Source organism: Scophthalmus maximus, chromosome 17 (assembly GCF_022379125.1).
Source record: "Scophthalmus maximus strain ysfricsl-2021 chromosome 17, ASM2237912v1, whole genome shotgun sequence".
In the NCBI taxonomy this organism is placed as follows: Eukaryota; Metazoa; Chordata; class Actinopteri; order Pleuronectiformes; family Scophthalmidae; genus Scophthalmus; species Scophthalmus maximus.
In genome coordinates, this window is record NC_061531.1 from 5,795,947 (window position 1) to 5,812,611 (window position 16,665).

A 16,665-nucleotide genomic window follows, 5' to 3' on the forward strand; every position below is an offset into this window, starting at 1 on the left:
AAGAAGATGTGACACACAATACTCCTGTCAGTGGTGTTTAATGATGTGGAGCAGCTGACAAGAGTGGACACAGGCATCTCTTCCATTCTCTGCCTCCGTCTTTTGTTCTTTTTAATGTCTTTATCAGCCACTAGTTGATCAGTTACGACTTTCTCAATGTAAATGTTTCATCCTGGTCTTTCCTCCTCTTGTTCTATTCCCCGTCGTCCTTCCCCTCGTGCTCCTCTCAGGCCTGCATCAGAGTACTCCAGCCCAGGCCGGCCACTCAGCTGCATCGTGGACGAGAACACGCCCGTCAGTACAAACGGGGCCACACCCACCACAGCGCTGCCACCCAGTGACGGTGACCAGCGGGTCCAGGAGAGACGGGTCCGCTCGCAGAGGCATCGCAACTATATGAGCAGGACCCACCTGCACACGCCACCGGATCTGCCTGAGGGATACGGTTAGTGGGAACCCGGCTCCACAGAGGCCACTGGCTCTGAATATAAATGAACATACACATGGACAATTCAAAAGACTGGAAAGATTTTACATTTACATTTTATTTTGCAGGTTGCCCTGCAGCGGTAAAAATATAATCCTCATGAAAATGTATCATCTAGCCTTATTGCTAAATCATAAATAATTCTAATTGTACAAAGTTCACTATTCCGAAACAGCGCCAGCTCTTGCGGTATGTGTTTAAATTATGGAGAAGTTCATCTAATTTTAGAAAAATAGAAACATATACAATCAACTGTAATAACTGTACGCCAGAGGCCGTGACTGAGTGTGAGACAACTAGTTGGCCACTAAACAGAGAAGTTGGCTGAGAATATGAATGGCTGAAATGGTTAAGAAAAAGTAAAGAATAAAAATATCTTATAATTGGCTTACAATATTTAGCAAATTGTATTTTTGTCGAAAGCAATAAAACAAATCATTGTAATCTCTAAAATAAAAAGTTTAAATGGTTACCCGAAATTCATGGATATGGCTGAAATAGATGGCTAAAAGTAAAGTAAATGGTAGGAAAGTCATGCTTCTGACACTAGTAGAAGGAATACAAACGTCACTAAACCAGGACAGTTTAATTGTATGAAAAAAATATTGTAACAATATCCACTTTTATGAAAAGTAAAAGTGCAATGTTTTAAAAAAGCACCAGTCGCTGTATGTTGACCCCAGTTTTCTAATAGGATCGTAGTATTCTGTCAACATCCCCTATCAGAGCCTTTTCTACTTCCTTTATGAATCGTGTAATCATTGTCGTGCTGTCTTTTTCTCGTCTCCGCCCTCAGTAACCCGGCTGATCTGTGTACGCTTTCAGTCCAGCTGCTCTGATGACGCTGCAGCTCCGCACAAGGAGCCTGAAATACTGGCTCCATTTTAGCCAATCTAATTGAATTGATCTAGTTGTTAAAGGCTGGCGGCAGCCGCTCACTCCCTCCTCTGTTCTCTGCGCTGCACACAGTCAGACAATCAGGCGCATTCATGTAGTAGGAGCAAACACACACACACACACACTGCAATCTTCACACAGCCCCAGGGAGTTTTGTTTATCCACACAGTAAAATCTTGTGCAGGATTTGGGAGCCAGAGCCATGGAGGCGTATCGCTTTGCCCCCGGTCCCACTGATTAGGCTTCTCCAAGCCTCACTTCGCTTGTCTCTCTGCATCTCTTGCTCTCTCTCCATTCCTCTGTCTGACTTTCTTATTGGTTGGGCAGTTCATACAAAAGCTGTCAGCAGCTCCGATTCTGCTCCACGTGAGCCAGCACTCCGTGTATCGAACGTATAGCGTGCACTCATCGCGTGGGTGTGGGTTTGGGAGGTTATGTGTACATGCATGTTAAAGCAGGGTGGTAGGTCCAAAGAAATGCCAGAGAAGAGCACGCTGGCAGGCGGCTCCATGGAAATATCTCTGTCAGGCTGTGATGAATGAGCTCACCAACTCAGAAGTCAGACGCCCCCCCATCTCTCCCCTCTTCTTTCCTCTCCAATGTTCTTCACCCTGTCTCTCACCTTCCCTCCACCCCTCACTCTCCCTGCCTCTTCCTGGCTGCCGTCTGGGATCTCCACTGACTCAGGCAGTCCTTTTATCTCCATCCGTGTGATCTCTCTTTTACGCAGACAGATTATGAGCGCACTTGGTCTACATGTGGGACATGAATTAAGCTCAATTTCATTTTTCCATACATGTTGAACGTTTGACACACACTCAATGCCCAGGTTGAAGTAGTTCTAATTTCTTCCTTGTAAATTTAGTCACACTGAGGATCCCCAAGCCCTCCATCGATCAACCCCCTTTCTTATGTCTTCCTGCAGAGCAAAGAACCACGCAGCAAGGCCAAGTGTACTTCCTCCACACTCAGACAGGTGTCAGCACGTGGCACGACCCCCGTGTACCCAGGTACGTCTGCCACAGAACATACATGACTAATAACATCATGTTTCCTATTATAACTTTTTATTTTGTTGCTTTTTCCACTATTCACAATATATTCTGTAAGATATTGATTCCTTAAATGAGGAATTGTGGTTTCCACAGATTTTTGAATTGGTCATCTTGCATATTGACACTGACGCAACTCTCATTACCCGTGGCTTGTCTCTTGGCAGTCTCTTAGTCCTGGTTGCCTTACACTTACACTTACAAACCTGCAGTTGATTAGGAGTCTGACTTGCTGTGAGAAGACCCATGTCACGGAGCTCTGAGAGAGATCCTGTCCTGTGGCACGGGCGCGGAAAAGGCATTACTTTGGGACACGTGGCCAACAGCATACAGGTCTCAGTCAGCCATACCAGAGGCAATTGGGCAATACTGCACAGGATTCGGTGCGCTCCAGAAGCTGTCAATAAAACATGGCCGCTATTGTAATACCTGGCCACTGCTCCCTTGCATTCTATCAGCATGTGAGTGATAGATGATGTTTTTATTGCTTTCGATAGGAGGCTATTGGTCACGCCACACCTTACTGAGTGCTCCGCAGACCTCTCCAACATTAGTAGATGTCTTCGCTGCCAAGCTCTGATCCCTCGTGAGGCTCCGGTCCCTTTTGGCTTTAGCCATGTGAAACAGAAAAGTCTTGCGCCAGCATAGTGAGCCTGCTGTAATGTCTCCATGGAGTCCAGCTGAAAGGGTTTGCAGGGCAGCAGTAAATAATTCAAAGGAGGAAGAAAGAAAAATAGAATAAAAGTGATTTCTCAGACATCTTGGACGCCTCGTGTCCGCCATAGTCCAGTTAGTCAGTGCTTTGGTATGTTTCATATCTTATTTGGTGTGTATGTGCTTTGTCTCTCTTTTCCCCTTTCCCCCATGTTGCTTCTTTTATTCTTCAGTTCTCACATTCTAATGCTTTGTTGTGATCTCCTCTGTTGCACATCAGAGATCTGAGCAATGTGAACTGTGAGGAGCTGGGTCCTCTCCCTCCAGGATGGGAGATACGCAACACTGCCACCGGGAGGGTTTACTTTGTCGACCACAACAACCGAACCACGCAGTTCACAGACCCACGCCTCTCTGCCAACCTGCATCTAGTCCTAAAGTGAGTTGTACAGCACCCGTGAGGCAGAAAAATGCTACGGTGAAATAATTTAGGCAGTTCATTAAAAAAAAAAAACTGCATATTAAAGCAGGGGGATTTATTTTCTGTCTTTGTTTTGTCTTTGTTTTGCCTCTGTAGTCCAAGCCCTAATGGTTCTCGAGGAGGCGTTGAAAGTCAGAATGTCAGGTGAGATTTGGGCTTTGGTCCAGTATTCCTGCCACACACACACACACTTCTCCTCAGACATTCACAGACTTGCTCACTTCACCTCCCCCTCAAGTCAGTGTTTTACAGTGGGATCCTGTGCCAAGGTGTGTTCACCACCTGTAGAGGTTCAACACACATATACACGCGCACACACAGAAATACATAAACAGCACACTCCCCCACAGTCTGTCTTTCCACACAAAAATTCAAATTCCTCAGCCCCGCAGAGGTTTTGATCATAAAGGCGTTTTAGCACACAATCCGTCACAAAGCTGGCTTTGGCCAGACATCAGATAGCAGAGTGGAAACCAAGGCTGCTGTGTCAGTTGCTGAGGAGCGTCTCATGTCCAGGAAACAGAGCATAAATTTGATGCCCAAGTCAATGAATGAACGAAGTGTGTGTGTGTGTGTGTGTGTGTGTGTGTGTGTGTGTGTGTGTGTGTGTGTGTGTGTGTGTGTGTGTGTGTGTGTGTGTGTGTGTGTGTGTGTGTGTGTGTGTGTGTGTGTGTGTGTGTGTGTGTGTGTGTGTGTGTGTGTGTGTGTGTGTGTGCCCATCTGTGAAGATTTTTTGTCTGTTTCTTTGCGCTTCCGTGCTTGGTACATGCCTGTGTGCATGGATGCACGTGTCAAGAATTTCTTTCCCTCTGCAGCTGCCCAAACACATACTATGCTACGATAGCCATAGAACTACCCAAGCCTTTGCTTCACAGAGGTGGAGCAGTATACGGGTGCTTTGGTGGGCCTCCTCTTCCTGACCTCATTCCTCCTCCGTGCAGAGAGGGACGGAATGCATCAACTGACAGATCGGGTTTCTTTTTTTCCCCCTGTTCTGATAGATCAAAGAACGTGTTTGGGATTTTGTATTCATTTTACTTCTTTCCTTTTTTTTTCAGCTATGGCCCCCTGAAAAATCTTTTTTAAAAATGTAGCTGGCACGCCACATTTCTTTCTAATGTAGGAATTTTTGTCACGAGTATGATTATGCCCAGATGTGTGAAAATCTGATGCCTCAAATTTCTTTTGTTTATGTATTCTGAGAGGATAATAACTGGAAAGATAATTACTTCACATCAAAACCAGGAAATGTGTATTTAAATTTTAAAAAAGTAATATCACAGGAATAATTATAGACAGAGTAAAGAAGTTGGTGCATCCGTGGCTTTTAGTCATGTGCCGTTGTCATTTAGTACATTTTTGATGTGAGGCTTTATTATGAAGTAAAAAGTTAAATAACATAAAATATTCTACAATTATGTATATAAATGATCAAATTTGGGTTGTAGAGTGCTGCACATCTCCTCTGTGAAATAACTTCTTCATATCTTCATTATGAATTGTGCGTGACTAAGGTTTAACAGGAGCCTCCCCTCAGTCCACTCTATGACATGACAACTGTAATAGATGATCTATTGGCTCTGGATCAGTTATGGTCCCGACTGAAGCGGCTCTGATGCTGCAAATAGAACCGACTTTTGAGTGACTTTCTCATTTGTGACAAAACTCTGGAAAATATATCAGTCGTCGTGGATTTCCATCAAGACATCTGCCTTTTATCAGGGGATTTTTAAAAATCGTTCATCCCTCATGTGCCGTCATTCCACAAAAATGTTAATACACATTCATATATATACACACACATTCATATATTTATTTATATATATATATATATAAACTATAATTTTTTTTACATGTATTTCAATGATAATAATTTCACTGATTTTTGTGATTTGTCGCATAGAAAGAAAAGTAGTGTCTGCGTCCTCAGGTAACATGCACCCGACTCGTGCTCATCAGTAACCGGTTGTAAAAAGAACTGCCGATCATGTTTGCCTGCAACCATAAGAGACTGAGCCAGAGATCCAGAGGGGACAGAGAAGAAATATTTGATTTATGGGTGAAAGTGTGGGAAGAGATGCTCCGTGCCTCCTCTCCTTCCGTCCCTCCCGCCCTCCGAGCTGTGTACAGTGTTTGGGTGCTGTCGGGAGAGTGCCCTTCCTTCCTCCCCTCCCTCTCGTGTCTAGTCTGCAGGAAATAAAGGGATTCGCAAGGAGGTCTCGGGTGTCCTATGGGGCCCTGTGGCTTGCTGGGATAGCAGGAAGTGATTGAGTTTGGTTTCTGGTGTCTGCCTCGGCAGAATATCGCATGGCTTATCAGTCGCATGTTAAGGAGACGGTTTCATTGCAGCAGACAAAAACACAAGCTGTTGGGCGGATACTTTAGAGTAGGCGTCTTGAGCTCAATTAATGTCTCGACAAATGTTCTGACATGACGTGATTTGACTGACAGTTAGAATTCCTCCTGTATTTGTTTTCTCCAATGGTTTGATGTTATTACCTGATAGAAGTCAGTGTCAAATGTGTTTTTCAACCTTGGCATCACTCTAGGTGTTACATCCTACTGTAGATATCCACACTACCTGAATCACTCTCTTTGCTCGGGTCTACAGTGTGGCGTTTATGACCCTGCTCCGGGCCGGGTGCGCTCGCTGCCCCCCACTCAAGTGCCAAAACCCATTGTGAAAATGATCTTTAGTGCTGGCCCCATAAAGGCTCTTTTGATTCTGTGTTTGTGTGCACCCACTCGCTGTGCCACCCTCAGCAGCGCACGGCTCATAAGTTGTGTTCCCCGTCCAGTGGCCCGCGCCACAGTCCAGACGTCTAGTTACAGTGTTAGAAATGTTTCATCAAATGCTGTCCAAGGCTAAGATTGCAGCAAGTTAGCTAGCGAGTTTGCCGTTCACATATAAAGAACGCAGCAGGAGATGGTCCGAGTCAGATGCTTTCACAACAGCAGGAACATTTCCGGAACATTCAGACGAGGGGTGGCACCTGGGCAGAGCGGCCACTCGCTCGCCTTGAATCGTCTAGGGATTTTCCTGCTGTATTCTCAGGTGGCCTTACTCATACATTTTGCGGAAATTTTACTCGGGGCTGACAGGAAAAACTCCGGAAAATGTCCAGTGCAAATTTGCAGACATTCGCGTTCTCACATAACTCCTCTGGAAAAGTTTAGGAACATTTCCGAAAACTTCAGTGCGTGACTGGAGGCAGCTACTTTGTCTGCAGTATTCTCTCTCTCTCTCTCTCTGCCTCTTTCGACAAACTTGTAGACTTGTGTGAGACCACCAAGTCTCTGCAAGGAGGAGAGGTGTGTGTGTGGCTATACATGAGTGAGGGTGAGTCAGATGTCTTACCTCCAGTAATCCCACCTCCACCTATGTCTGTCTGTGCGAGGGGCCGAGGCAGCTGTTGGACTTGATGTGCTTCCCAGATGACCTCAGTGTGTTTACTCCTCGTTCTCTGCAGTCAGCACAGGACAGAGAAAGAAAGTCTCCCTCTCAGAAAGCTGTATTTTGAGTTTTCTTGGCATTCCTCTTATTAGTTCTGGACAAATGGTTGCTTACTTTTTCTTTTTTTTTTTACACAAGTAACCATATTTCGCATATTGTACATTTTCGACTTACAAATGTTGTCATTCATCTTGTTCCTTCTCTCTGCCCTCCAGTCGTCAGAACCAGTTGAAGGAGCAGGCCCAGCAGGCTCTGGTGTCTCCCAGTCAACTCCCAGAGGAGTCCGAGTGCCTCACCGTCCCCAAGTACAAGAGAGACCTTGTTCAGAAGCTCAAGATCCTCCGCCAGGAACTGTCCCAACAGCAGCCTCAGGCTGGCCACTGCCGCATCGAGGTGTCCCGTGAGGAGATCTTTGAGGTGACAATGAAAAGAAACGAGCCCAGTCATTTCATCGTATCATCTGAAGCTCACAAGGGGTTCCAGTTATTAAAGATACTCAGAAATGTGTACATCATTTAACACAGGGGAACATTGAGACTGTCACAGTCAGGGGATACATGAAAGGAATTAAAAAGCATGACAAAATGCTAGAAAAACATGACAGTGATGTAATATTTGCTCCATTGCACAACCAACTGCTCCCATTTCCCCCGAGACTCTAGCCAACAAATTAACATTTGGCACAGTACGAAATATTATCCAGTTATTTATAAACTCACCTAAGTTTTGTTTAACATTCTTGAAGGTTTTTTCTTCTCCTCTCTCCCCATAAAGTCCATTGCCCATTGCAGTTAGCTGTGAGTATGATTTCTCTCTCACACACACAGTTATCTATGATGTGTGAAGGTTGTCTGCACAAAATCTAAAGCAGGCCTCTTGCTTGAGATGTGGATTTTCTCAGTGGGGGTGTGTGAGTGTGTGTATTTTTTTTGTCTGCATCTAGGAGGTGCCAGGGCCTTCATCAGAACAACACCACCTGCAACAGACTGCATGACCCTCATAAAATATGCACTGGAATGTGCTGGAACAGCCGCGTCTGTTAATCTGAACTAAGACATTTTTTTTGGCTGATCTCAGCGTGTGAGGGAAAGGGGGGGGGGGGGCGTCTTGAGGTTGAGCGAGACATAACTGCATGGCTTCTCCAGACCAGCTGAAAAATTATATTTTGTCAGCATAGGCAAGTGTCAGCTGGTGGACTGTCAGAGCTGTCTTTGTGTGTACTTCTCTCGGTGTAGATAAGACATTCCCACCTCTCCTGCTGCACCTCTCGGTTCCCCGCTGTATCCAGAGGGTACAGTGGAACCTTGCTGCTGCCGGAGAGGCTGTATTATTATAGTCTTATGCCTGTGTTTATTATAACTGCCCCTAATCCACTTTAAATGAGCCATCTCCCTGACGCTGTGAGCCGTCTGCACATGGGATGAACGCCGACTGAGGTGGAGAGATCTCCCCCTCGCACAAGAGAGACAAATTGAAAGTGACTGCTGTAACGCCACACTGTGTCGGGCTCCTATTTGTGTAAGACACTCCCTGTTACTTACTTTTTGTGTAGCTGTGAACTTCACCACTTTCAAAACTAGTCTCAACCATTGGTTGTCAATGTATAACAGGCGCCATTTTGCCCAGTATGGCGTCTGAATGACAGAAGTGTAGCGGGTGTGTGCGTCACTGGACCTGGTCCCACATGATTTTTGGTTCAGAGTAAGGCCTCATCTCACTTTAGCTGTTTCTCTGCAGAGGATCATATGGAGCTAGATATCTCTGCATCAGAAACTAGGAGGGTAAATAAAGTACAGTAAGATCTACAGCTGCCCAACTGATGCTTTTACTGTCTCTGACAAGGTGGGTGCGTTTGTTTGTGTCTGTGTTGCAGGAATCGTATCGACAGGTGATGAAGATGAGGCCGAAGGACTTGTGGAAGAGGCTGATGGTGAAGTTTAGAGGAGAAGAAGGGCTCGACTATGGAGGAGTGGCCAGGTAAGAGAGGACACATCAAATTTTTGTAAGTTATGCATCACTGTTTTTCACAGATGTGCCAAAGCACACAACTTACTCACTGCTTTCTCTGTTTTGGTGAATCAATTTCTTCACCGACTAAAGTTTGCACTCCATATGCTCTGGACTTTCAACACAAAGGATCTAATTGCTATGTCTCCCCTTCCTGTGTTGCTGTGTGCAGGGAGTGGCTCTATCTGCTGTCACATGAGATGCTGAATCCGTACTACGGCCTGTTCCAGTACTCCCGCGATGACATCTACACGCTGCAGATCAACCCCGACTCTGCTGTCAACCCTGTGAGTCACACTTACTAATGACAACAAATAAAGTATCAACCTGACATACTGACTCTCACGACCGTAACAAGTTTTCGGGTGAAAGTCTCGACCCAGCGGCACAGACAATTAAGCTACTTATCCAGCGAGGCATTAGGGCCTCGGTTCACACACCGTCAGAGACACGGGTCATGTTGTCTTCTATTACACAACTTCATCGCTCTCTGTTTGGGCTGGCATCGTTCCACCTAACTGTTGCTCTCCAGACAGCAGGCGTGCTCTCATGAAAAGACTTGCAGTAATGAGACTGCGCTGTTTTGGTTGTTTACTGCTTGTATCATGTAGAATATGATGGTCTGTCGAATTTGGTTCAAAATTATGATCTCTTCTCTTCCTCTGAGTGATAATTTCCTCATGTCTGAGAGGTTTGTGTATGTGATCTTTAATCGTTCAGCTCTGCTGTCTGTTCATTCGGAAACTAAAGATGTTTCTTTCTCCCTGCAGGAGCATCTGTCATACTTTCACTTTGTAGGCCGTATCATGGGAATGGCTGTGTTCCATGGTCACTACATAGACGGCGGCTTTACTCTACCCTTCTATAAACAGCTGTTGGGTAAACCCATCACCCTGGACGACATGGAGTCTGTTGACCCTGACCTGCACAACAGCCTCGTATGGATTCTGTACGTACAAGACACACTTTAAAAAAAATAGAAGCCAATAACAATATTGTACAGTATCTGAGTAAATGAAAGGATTTCTCAATCAAGAATTAAAACACATCATAGGCAGTGTATTTTTGTGCATTCTTAATGCATTTTATATGTATTAAAGTAAAAAATATATAGTTTATTTTGCCCACAATAGATCTCTATCCCACACTATGACGACAGCGCCCCCCAGGGTCTTTGAACATTTCTTACATCAGTGGTCCCTAAACAATTTTTTTTTGTTGAGACCATGTATGTGTATGTGCACCTTTTACCAGAAGTTCCCCCGTACGAAATTCCATTTCCCCCATAAATAGTGATTCTAATGTTCCTCTCTCTCCTCAGGGACAATGACATCACAGGTGTGCTGGACCACACCTTCTGCGTAGAACACAATGCCTATGGAGAGATCATCCAGCATGAGCTCAAGCCCAACGGTAAGAGCATCCCTGTCAGCCAGGACACCAAGAAGGAGTATGTCCGGCTCTACGTCAACTGGCGCTTCCTGCGAGGCATAGAGGCCCAGTTCCTGGCTCTTCAGAAGGGCTTCAATGAGGTCATCCCCCAACACCTGCTCAAGGCTTTCGACGAGAAGGAGCTCGAGGTACTTGAGTGTCTCTTTGTGTCATATTTCTTGATTTACCTACGAGTACATTTGATTCAACGAATTGAAACAACTTTTCTCTACGTAGCTGATTGTATGTGGCCTCGGAAAAATTGACATAAACGACTGGAAGTCCAACACGCGGCTCAAACACTGCACCTCGGACAGCAACAGTGTGAAATGGTTCTGGAAAGCTGTGGAGTCGTTCGACGAGGAGCGCAGAGCTCGGCTGCTGCAGTTTGTCACTGGCTCCTCTCGAGTTCCCCTGCAGGGCTTCAAGGCCCTCCAAGGTAACAACAGCCTGCACAAAATACTGCATTTGCATACTACATGTGTTTTGGAATGTAAATGCTCTCTTAACAATAGAATTGTTATGCAATAAATGCAGGGATGTCTTAGGCGTGTTCGAAAACTCTCAGATTACTTGGCCTGGTGTGAATTGCCTTCTTTGTGTGATGAACTTGGAGGCAGGTCACGCAGTTGAAAGCCGTGTGAAATGCTGAATTCTAATTTAACGTCAGACCATTAGTTTACGAAGGTGAGGTAGTGTAGTCTTTACTGTCCCTTTGTTACACGCTGCGTGCTCGCTACTCGCAGGCAACACAATGTGGGAGGTGTGTTTGGGATTCTTTGCCTCTCTGTGTCCTTTCGTGTCTCTGGGTTTCTCTGACCTGAGATGAACCCGGAGTCCAGCACGGTTCAGCAGGTCCACCCTGGCAGAGAGTGCTGCCCAGAGACAGAGCACCCAGGCATGAGGAGTACACCGTGATCCACAGGCAGACTGCACCCTCACACACCTTTTTATATAACATGGCCATCCTGTCTTGGTCAAAACATCAGCCGAGGCCAAAAGACCCAAAAACAACTCACTCTCTCACACACACACACACACACACACACACACACACACACACACACACACACACACACACACACACACACACACACACACACACACACACACACACACACACACACACACACACACACACACACACACACACACACACACACACACACACACACACACACACACGCACACACACACACACACACACTTGGACTTTGAGTCTGTAAGTCTGTGGCAAGCTGGAAACAAGGCCTCAGTTGAGCAACTGTCTGCTTAATGAGCACTGTTGGTACCTAAATACTAAAGAGTATATTAAGTTTACTGAGGACTGTCGGACAAGTCTCAGAGCCACCAGAATATACACACCACACTACTTTAGAGTTTTAAGGTACCTACAACAAGGAGGAAGTTTGGAAATGATGACGCAGTCACCCGCATAATACTTCCTGATTGGTTCTTATCAGTCACGACTCGAAGAATGTGTTGTAAACACTTACTGTCCACCTTGTCGGTGGTCCAAGAAAATAAATCCCTTGTGTTACTTTTCACTATTGTTGTTTCTCGTTCAAAGTATTTTCTGCAACTAAGCAACTGACTGCAGAGTAGATAATCTGCTTCCGGTTTACACCGGCATGCACGTACTTAGTGTACGTGAATGTCACATGATGTACATTTTCACATGTTAGTATGGAGTGGGATTATTACTGATAAAGAACAAAAAAGCTTGTCTGGACACCGGGGATTGTTTTAGTTTTATAACGCTGTAGTATGGATGTAGCCTTTGTCTCTTCTTACTGTATGAAAGCAAAGAAAGGCCATGATTATAACCTAGAATGTTTTGTTTGTTTCTTGCTGGTAAAAGGTTCAAATGTTTTTCTCTCCACTGTCGACAATTGCTTGCTCATTGTGGGAACTGTTGGGTTTCTCTGATGTTCTTAGCTCTTGACCAGAAGTGCCTTGAGATAATGTACTTCGGTGCATGTAAATCCAACTGAATTTATTGAAAATATTTTTTGAAAGAATGAAAACCAATATAAACCCTAACCTGGACTAATTCATAGTGAAATTCAAGTAGATGTTTTAATAGATAATAATGTAATGATAATATTACACAACTGTTTTCTCTACAGGTGCTGCCGGTCCACGGCTCTTTACCATCCACCAGATTGATGCCAGCACCAACAACCTGCCCAAAGCCCACACCTGGTGAGCAGCAGACTTTATATAGACATTATAATATACTCTGGTCACATGACACAGTGCCTTCCGATAAAGAAGGCTGGGGAAGAGTAAGTAAAGATCCTCTCTGTGTTTTCAGTGGTACACCACTATTTTAAAATCTGCTCTCCCCGTCTGTTTTTCCCAGTTTCAACCGGATTGACATTCCTCCCTACGAGCACTACGACAAACTGTACGACAAGTTGCTCACTGCCATCGAGGAGACGTGCGGCTTTGCTGTAGAGTGAGTCACGGATGGAGGCAGAGCTCTGCAACAAGAAGCAACATGGTTTGGCCACGATGACCCCCTCCTCCAAATCAATCCACTCAGACGGGGGTCATCCACGATTGCTTCACCCAGGGACACACACACTTCCCAGGCACATGTGGCCAAGCTAATGGAGGATGGGAAGAGAAGACCACAAAATGACATATGACTGGCTTTTTAGACCCTCCAGCCCTCCTTTATGTCTTTTTTTTATCATCGAAAAGGATCTCTTCAGCTGCTAATAACTAAGACTATTTACTAACTTGTGGAACCTGCAAAGTTTGCTGGCTCTTACCTTTTTTTCTAAGCTCATTTTAGCATTTAAAAAAATAGACTGTATCTATGTAGCAATGCTCCATTTTACCAAGGAGAACACAAGCTCAGTCCACTCTGGAATAACACTAACAACACTGGTTTGTTTCCAGAGTACAGGGTTATTATTGGTTACCACAACCACTTGGAAATTCTAAATTTGGATGTGGAGTGTGCATGACTCGGGCTGTTAGGTGCCTCAAAGCGATCACGCTGGGGCCATCAGTAACGCCACGGCCGGAGATATATTGGATGTGTGCGGATGAGAAGACGAGACACTGAAATAGGCAGAGCCCGACTGTTTACAACCCTCGCCAAAGACGGCAGCAGGGACTTCTCCTCCCGAGTCGCTGCATTCCCCGAAACCCTGTTTCACGCGTTTTGACAGCTAGTTATGTTTAAAAATGAATAACTGAATGAATAGCTTGAAATTTGTTATTTTTATATAACAGGGAAAATTGAAGAAGAAACAATAAAATTCTATATAATATATATAATTTATTGTTGTTATATTTCAGAAACCCCTTTTCATTGTTTCAGAGAAAAACAAATCTTTTAAATGTTAAGTGTTACTGTTTAATCATAAGACAATTTGTGAAAACAGAATTAAGCTTGACTGAATTTCACTAAAGAATGCTGTGGTTTATTTCTTGTCATGACCTCTCGGGAGTGGATGAGGAGAGGTATGTTATAAGGGCAAACAAATCTTAAAATCAATGTCCTGTGAGTGCCATAAACATTTTGAATGAATGAACGAATATCGAGCGCACCCTTTAAATTCTACTGATTTCATCCTTCAGCGACATGTTGGTGTGTTGTTTCCCTTCAATTACCCTTTTGGTAACCGTTAGTCATTTTATATTAATGTCACTCGCATGAAATCCACCTTTTTTAATTTGTTATGGTTTTCTGTTTAGAAGAGTCCAAGTCCACAGTCTATTCTGTTGCCTCCATGTTGTCGTTGGTAAAAAAAACAACTACCTTCGAGCCATGTGGTGCTAATTAGCATTAACATCAGTCTTATTATTCCAAACGTATTGTTGACATAGTACTGCTTCTTGTACTCATGCCTGCTTGAGGCGACAAGAAATTCCAGAGAAATCAAGGCCTCTACCAGTCCCCATTCTCAGGAGATGTCATATGTATTTTGTCCTTTGATCGGATGACCGACGGAAACCAATTCTGACCATTTATCTTGATTTGGTGAACATTGAAGGGTTAAAAGGTGTCATTTTTGTTTTGTCCACAGCAGACCAATAACACACAGTAACTGTCGCATGTCTGCATATGTGCTTTTGGTTGAAACTGAACACGTATGAGATGAACTCCTGTTTTAGCCTGCTATACAGTCAAGTGATTTGTTTTGTGAGAGAGAGAAATGGCGGTGATCGTTTTTCTATGATTAAGACGGAAATTCTTGAATGTTTTCAGAAGATGCTGCCTGTCTAGCAATCTCTATGACCGTGGACTGTTCTTAACAATTGCGTAAAAAAAAAAAAAAAAGAACTGTTGGTTTTCATTCTTTTATGTAGGAGTGTATGCAAAGTGAAAAGTGTCCTCAGATGGTGCTTTGTACAGTAATAAGATATTGTTCATATGCTGTATGTGGATCAAATGACCTGTAATTTATCTTTAACTTAAATAGAAAAAGATTTTTTTTTCCCGTCTTTACTGAAGAGGAATTGCACACAAACCGATTGAAGTCGCCATGTGTATTTAATGGTGACGCCTGCACCAGATATCCATTCACCTTTAAGTCCAGTGCACAAGCTTATCGCCCTACTGTCTGTTCATTACTCTACAATTGCCCCCGCAGCTGCCTCTCACTAAAGAACCGAACTTTTTGTTAAGAGTCAAAGTGGAGAGATGCCGCTCTTGTTTTATTTTTGTTCAATAAGCATGATCCACTTAGCAGGACTATATCTCTCATAGCTGACTGATGCAATTTGATGTATGTTAACACTATCATTTTGTAAGAGTATTTTATTTTTGTGTGTCATTAGTTCTTATTAAACTTGCCTTTGTCTAACAATGTTAAGGCCTTGTACAAAGACGCATCCTTGTTTCAATTGTCATCAAGTTTGTTTTTTTGTTTTTTTAAATATATGAATTATTATAAGACTACTTAATATAGTAATGTGCTTAAACAGATCCATTGTTGCATCATTATTTTTTTTACATTAAGCCAAATTACAAGGAGCTTGTTCGTACCATGGTGGCTTGGGATAAATGTGAAGAGGGGGAAGCAAAGACTTGTGCTTTACATTTGAATGGCACACGTCCCGACCACCCACTGGTAATTCACTGATACCATTCAGTAAACGTCTGGTAGATGGATCCCATGGGGGGGGGGGAATTACAATGAACAGGGATATTTGGGTGGGGATGTTAGGTTTGGTCCATTTTGTAGTTTCATAGATGTGCAACTGCAGCAGACTAAAGAGAGACCTTAACAAACTTTCTACACACACTTGGGGCGAAGGGGGTATTCATTATGATAATCATGGTTCGTATTAGATGTTCCCCTTCAATTTTTCAAAGTACGTCAACGTAGCTATCAATAGCTCTGATTGGTCGAAAAGTCAGACTCGGGTATCCTCCCTTTAACTTTTTTTTACTGCGTTATAAATACAGAATTCTACCTGACGACAGCATAGAACTTATTTCTGATGGGTGTTTCCCCCACCAAAGGAGTCAAAGACGTGTCAGCCTCCCTCTGATCATGATGGATCCATGCCTGTGATGTCTGCTCTGCTCTGTCGAGACGACACCAGGCAATAACCCGAACGAAATGGCACCATATTTATTCAGTTAATACACAGGATCTCAAACTGAATGGTGTTTTACCGCCATCACACATTACCCCCCATCAAAAAATGCATCATACATAGAGTCTCATCAAACATAAAGAGGGGTGGGGGTGAAAAACGAATCCCTCATGTGTTTGGGCCGGTCCCCGTCTGTGGTTGGTCACGATGACGTCACTTACCGTAAACCATTCGGAAGCGCAGTCTCATGACGGATCACCGGTTTCTGTCTCGTACATATCCATCCGCCAACATTTGTAACAAACACAATCAAATACGGTACTTCACAAAGAAAGTACCGGGAAAGAGTAACTAGGTTTTTCATTTCAGTCTAATTATTTATGTGTGACAGAACATATTCATTTTAATTCTAATCTTCGAACATATACGAAATTTAGTTCTCTATACAAGCCATGTTTTTTTTTCACATGCTATTCTACCAGCTATAACTTACCATGAGGTGTATTCAGTGGGGCCCATATATGATCCAAATGTATTATTTACAATAAGAGAATTAGTAAAACAATAAGATAGATGATCTGTTATATATCGTTTCTGTTCAGTCGTGAGAAGCTCTAAGTGTTGGAAACTGCACGGC

General features: G+C 43.8%; 1 protein-coding gene and 1 long non-coding RNA gene across 3 annotated transcripts in view; one reads left to right on the forward strand and one right to left on the reverse strand.

Moving 5' to 3' along the window:
• Positions 1-15,298, forward strand: part of smurf2 (SMAD specific E3 ubiquitin protein ligase 2) — a 45,937-nt gene extending 30,639 nt beyond the window's left edge. For both annotated transcript variants that reach the window (XM_035616548.2, XM_035616549.2), the window contains exons 8-19: positions 231-445; positions 2,310-2,394; positions 3,371-3,529; positions 3,668-3,715; positions 7,241-7,442; positions 8,899-9,002; positions 9,205-9,319; positions 9,803-9,981; positions 10,354-10,612; positions 10,701-10,902; positions 12,593-12,668; positions 12,829-15,298. In XM_035616548.2, coding sequence (XP_035472441.1) covers positions 231-445; positions 2,310-2,394; positions 3,371-3,529; positions 3,668-3,715; positions 7,241-7,442; positions 8,899-9,002; positions 9,205-9,319; positions 9,803-9,981; positions 10,354-10,612; positions 10,701-10,902; positions 12,593-12,668; positions 12,829-12,928 — 1,744 coding nt within the window. In that variant the 3' untranslated portion in view covers positions 12,929-15,298. The remainder of the gene's footprint in view (positions 1-230; positions 446-2,309; positions 2,395-3,370; positions 3,530-3,667; positions 3,716-7,240; positions 7,443-8,898; positions 9,003-9,204; positions 9,320-9,802; positions 9,982-10,353; positions 10,613-10,700; positions 10,903-12,592; positions 12,669-12,828) is intronic.
• LOC118289496 lies at positions 352-16,544 on the reverse strand. The gene is made up of 4 exons (XR_007029915.1): positions 16,250-16,544; positions 7,200-7,435; positions 6,930-7,035; positions 352-481 (listed from the first exon to the last, which is right to left on the reverse strand). It is a non-coding gene; the product is annotated as an uncharacterized LOC118289496 (long non-coding RNA).
• Between the last annotated feature and the right edge of the window lie 121 nt (positions 16,545-16,665).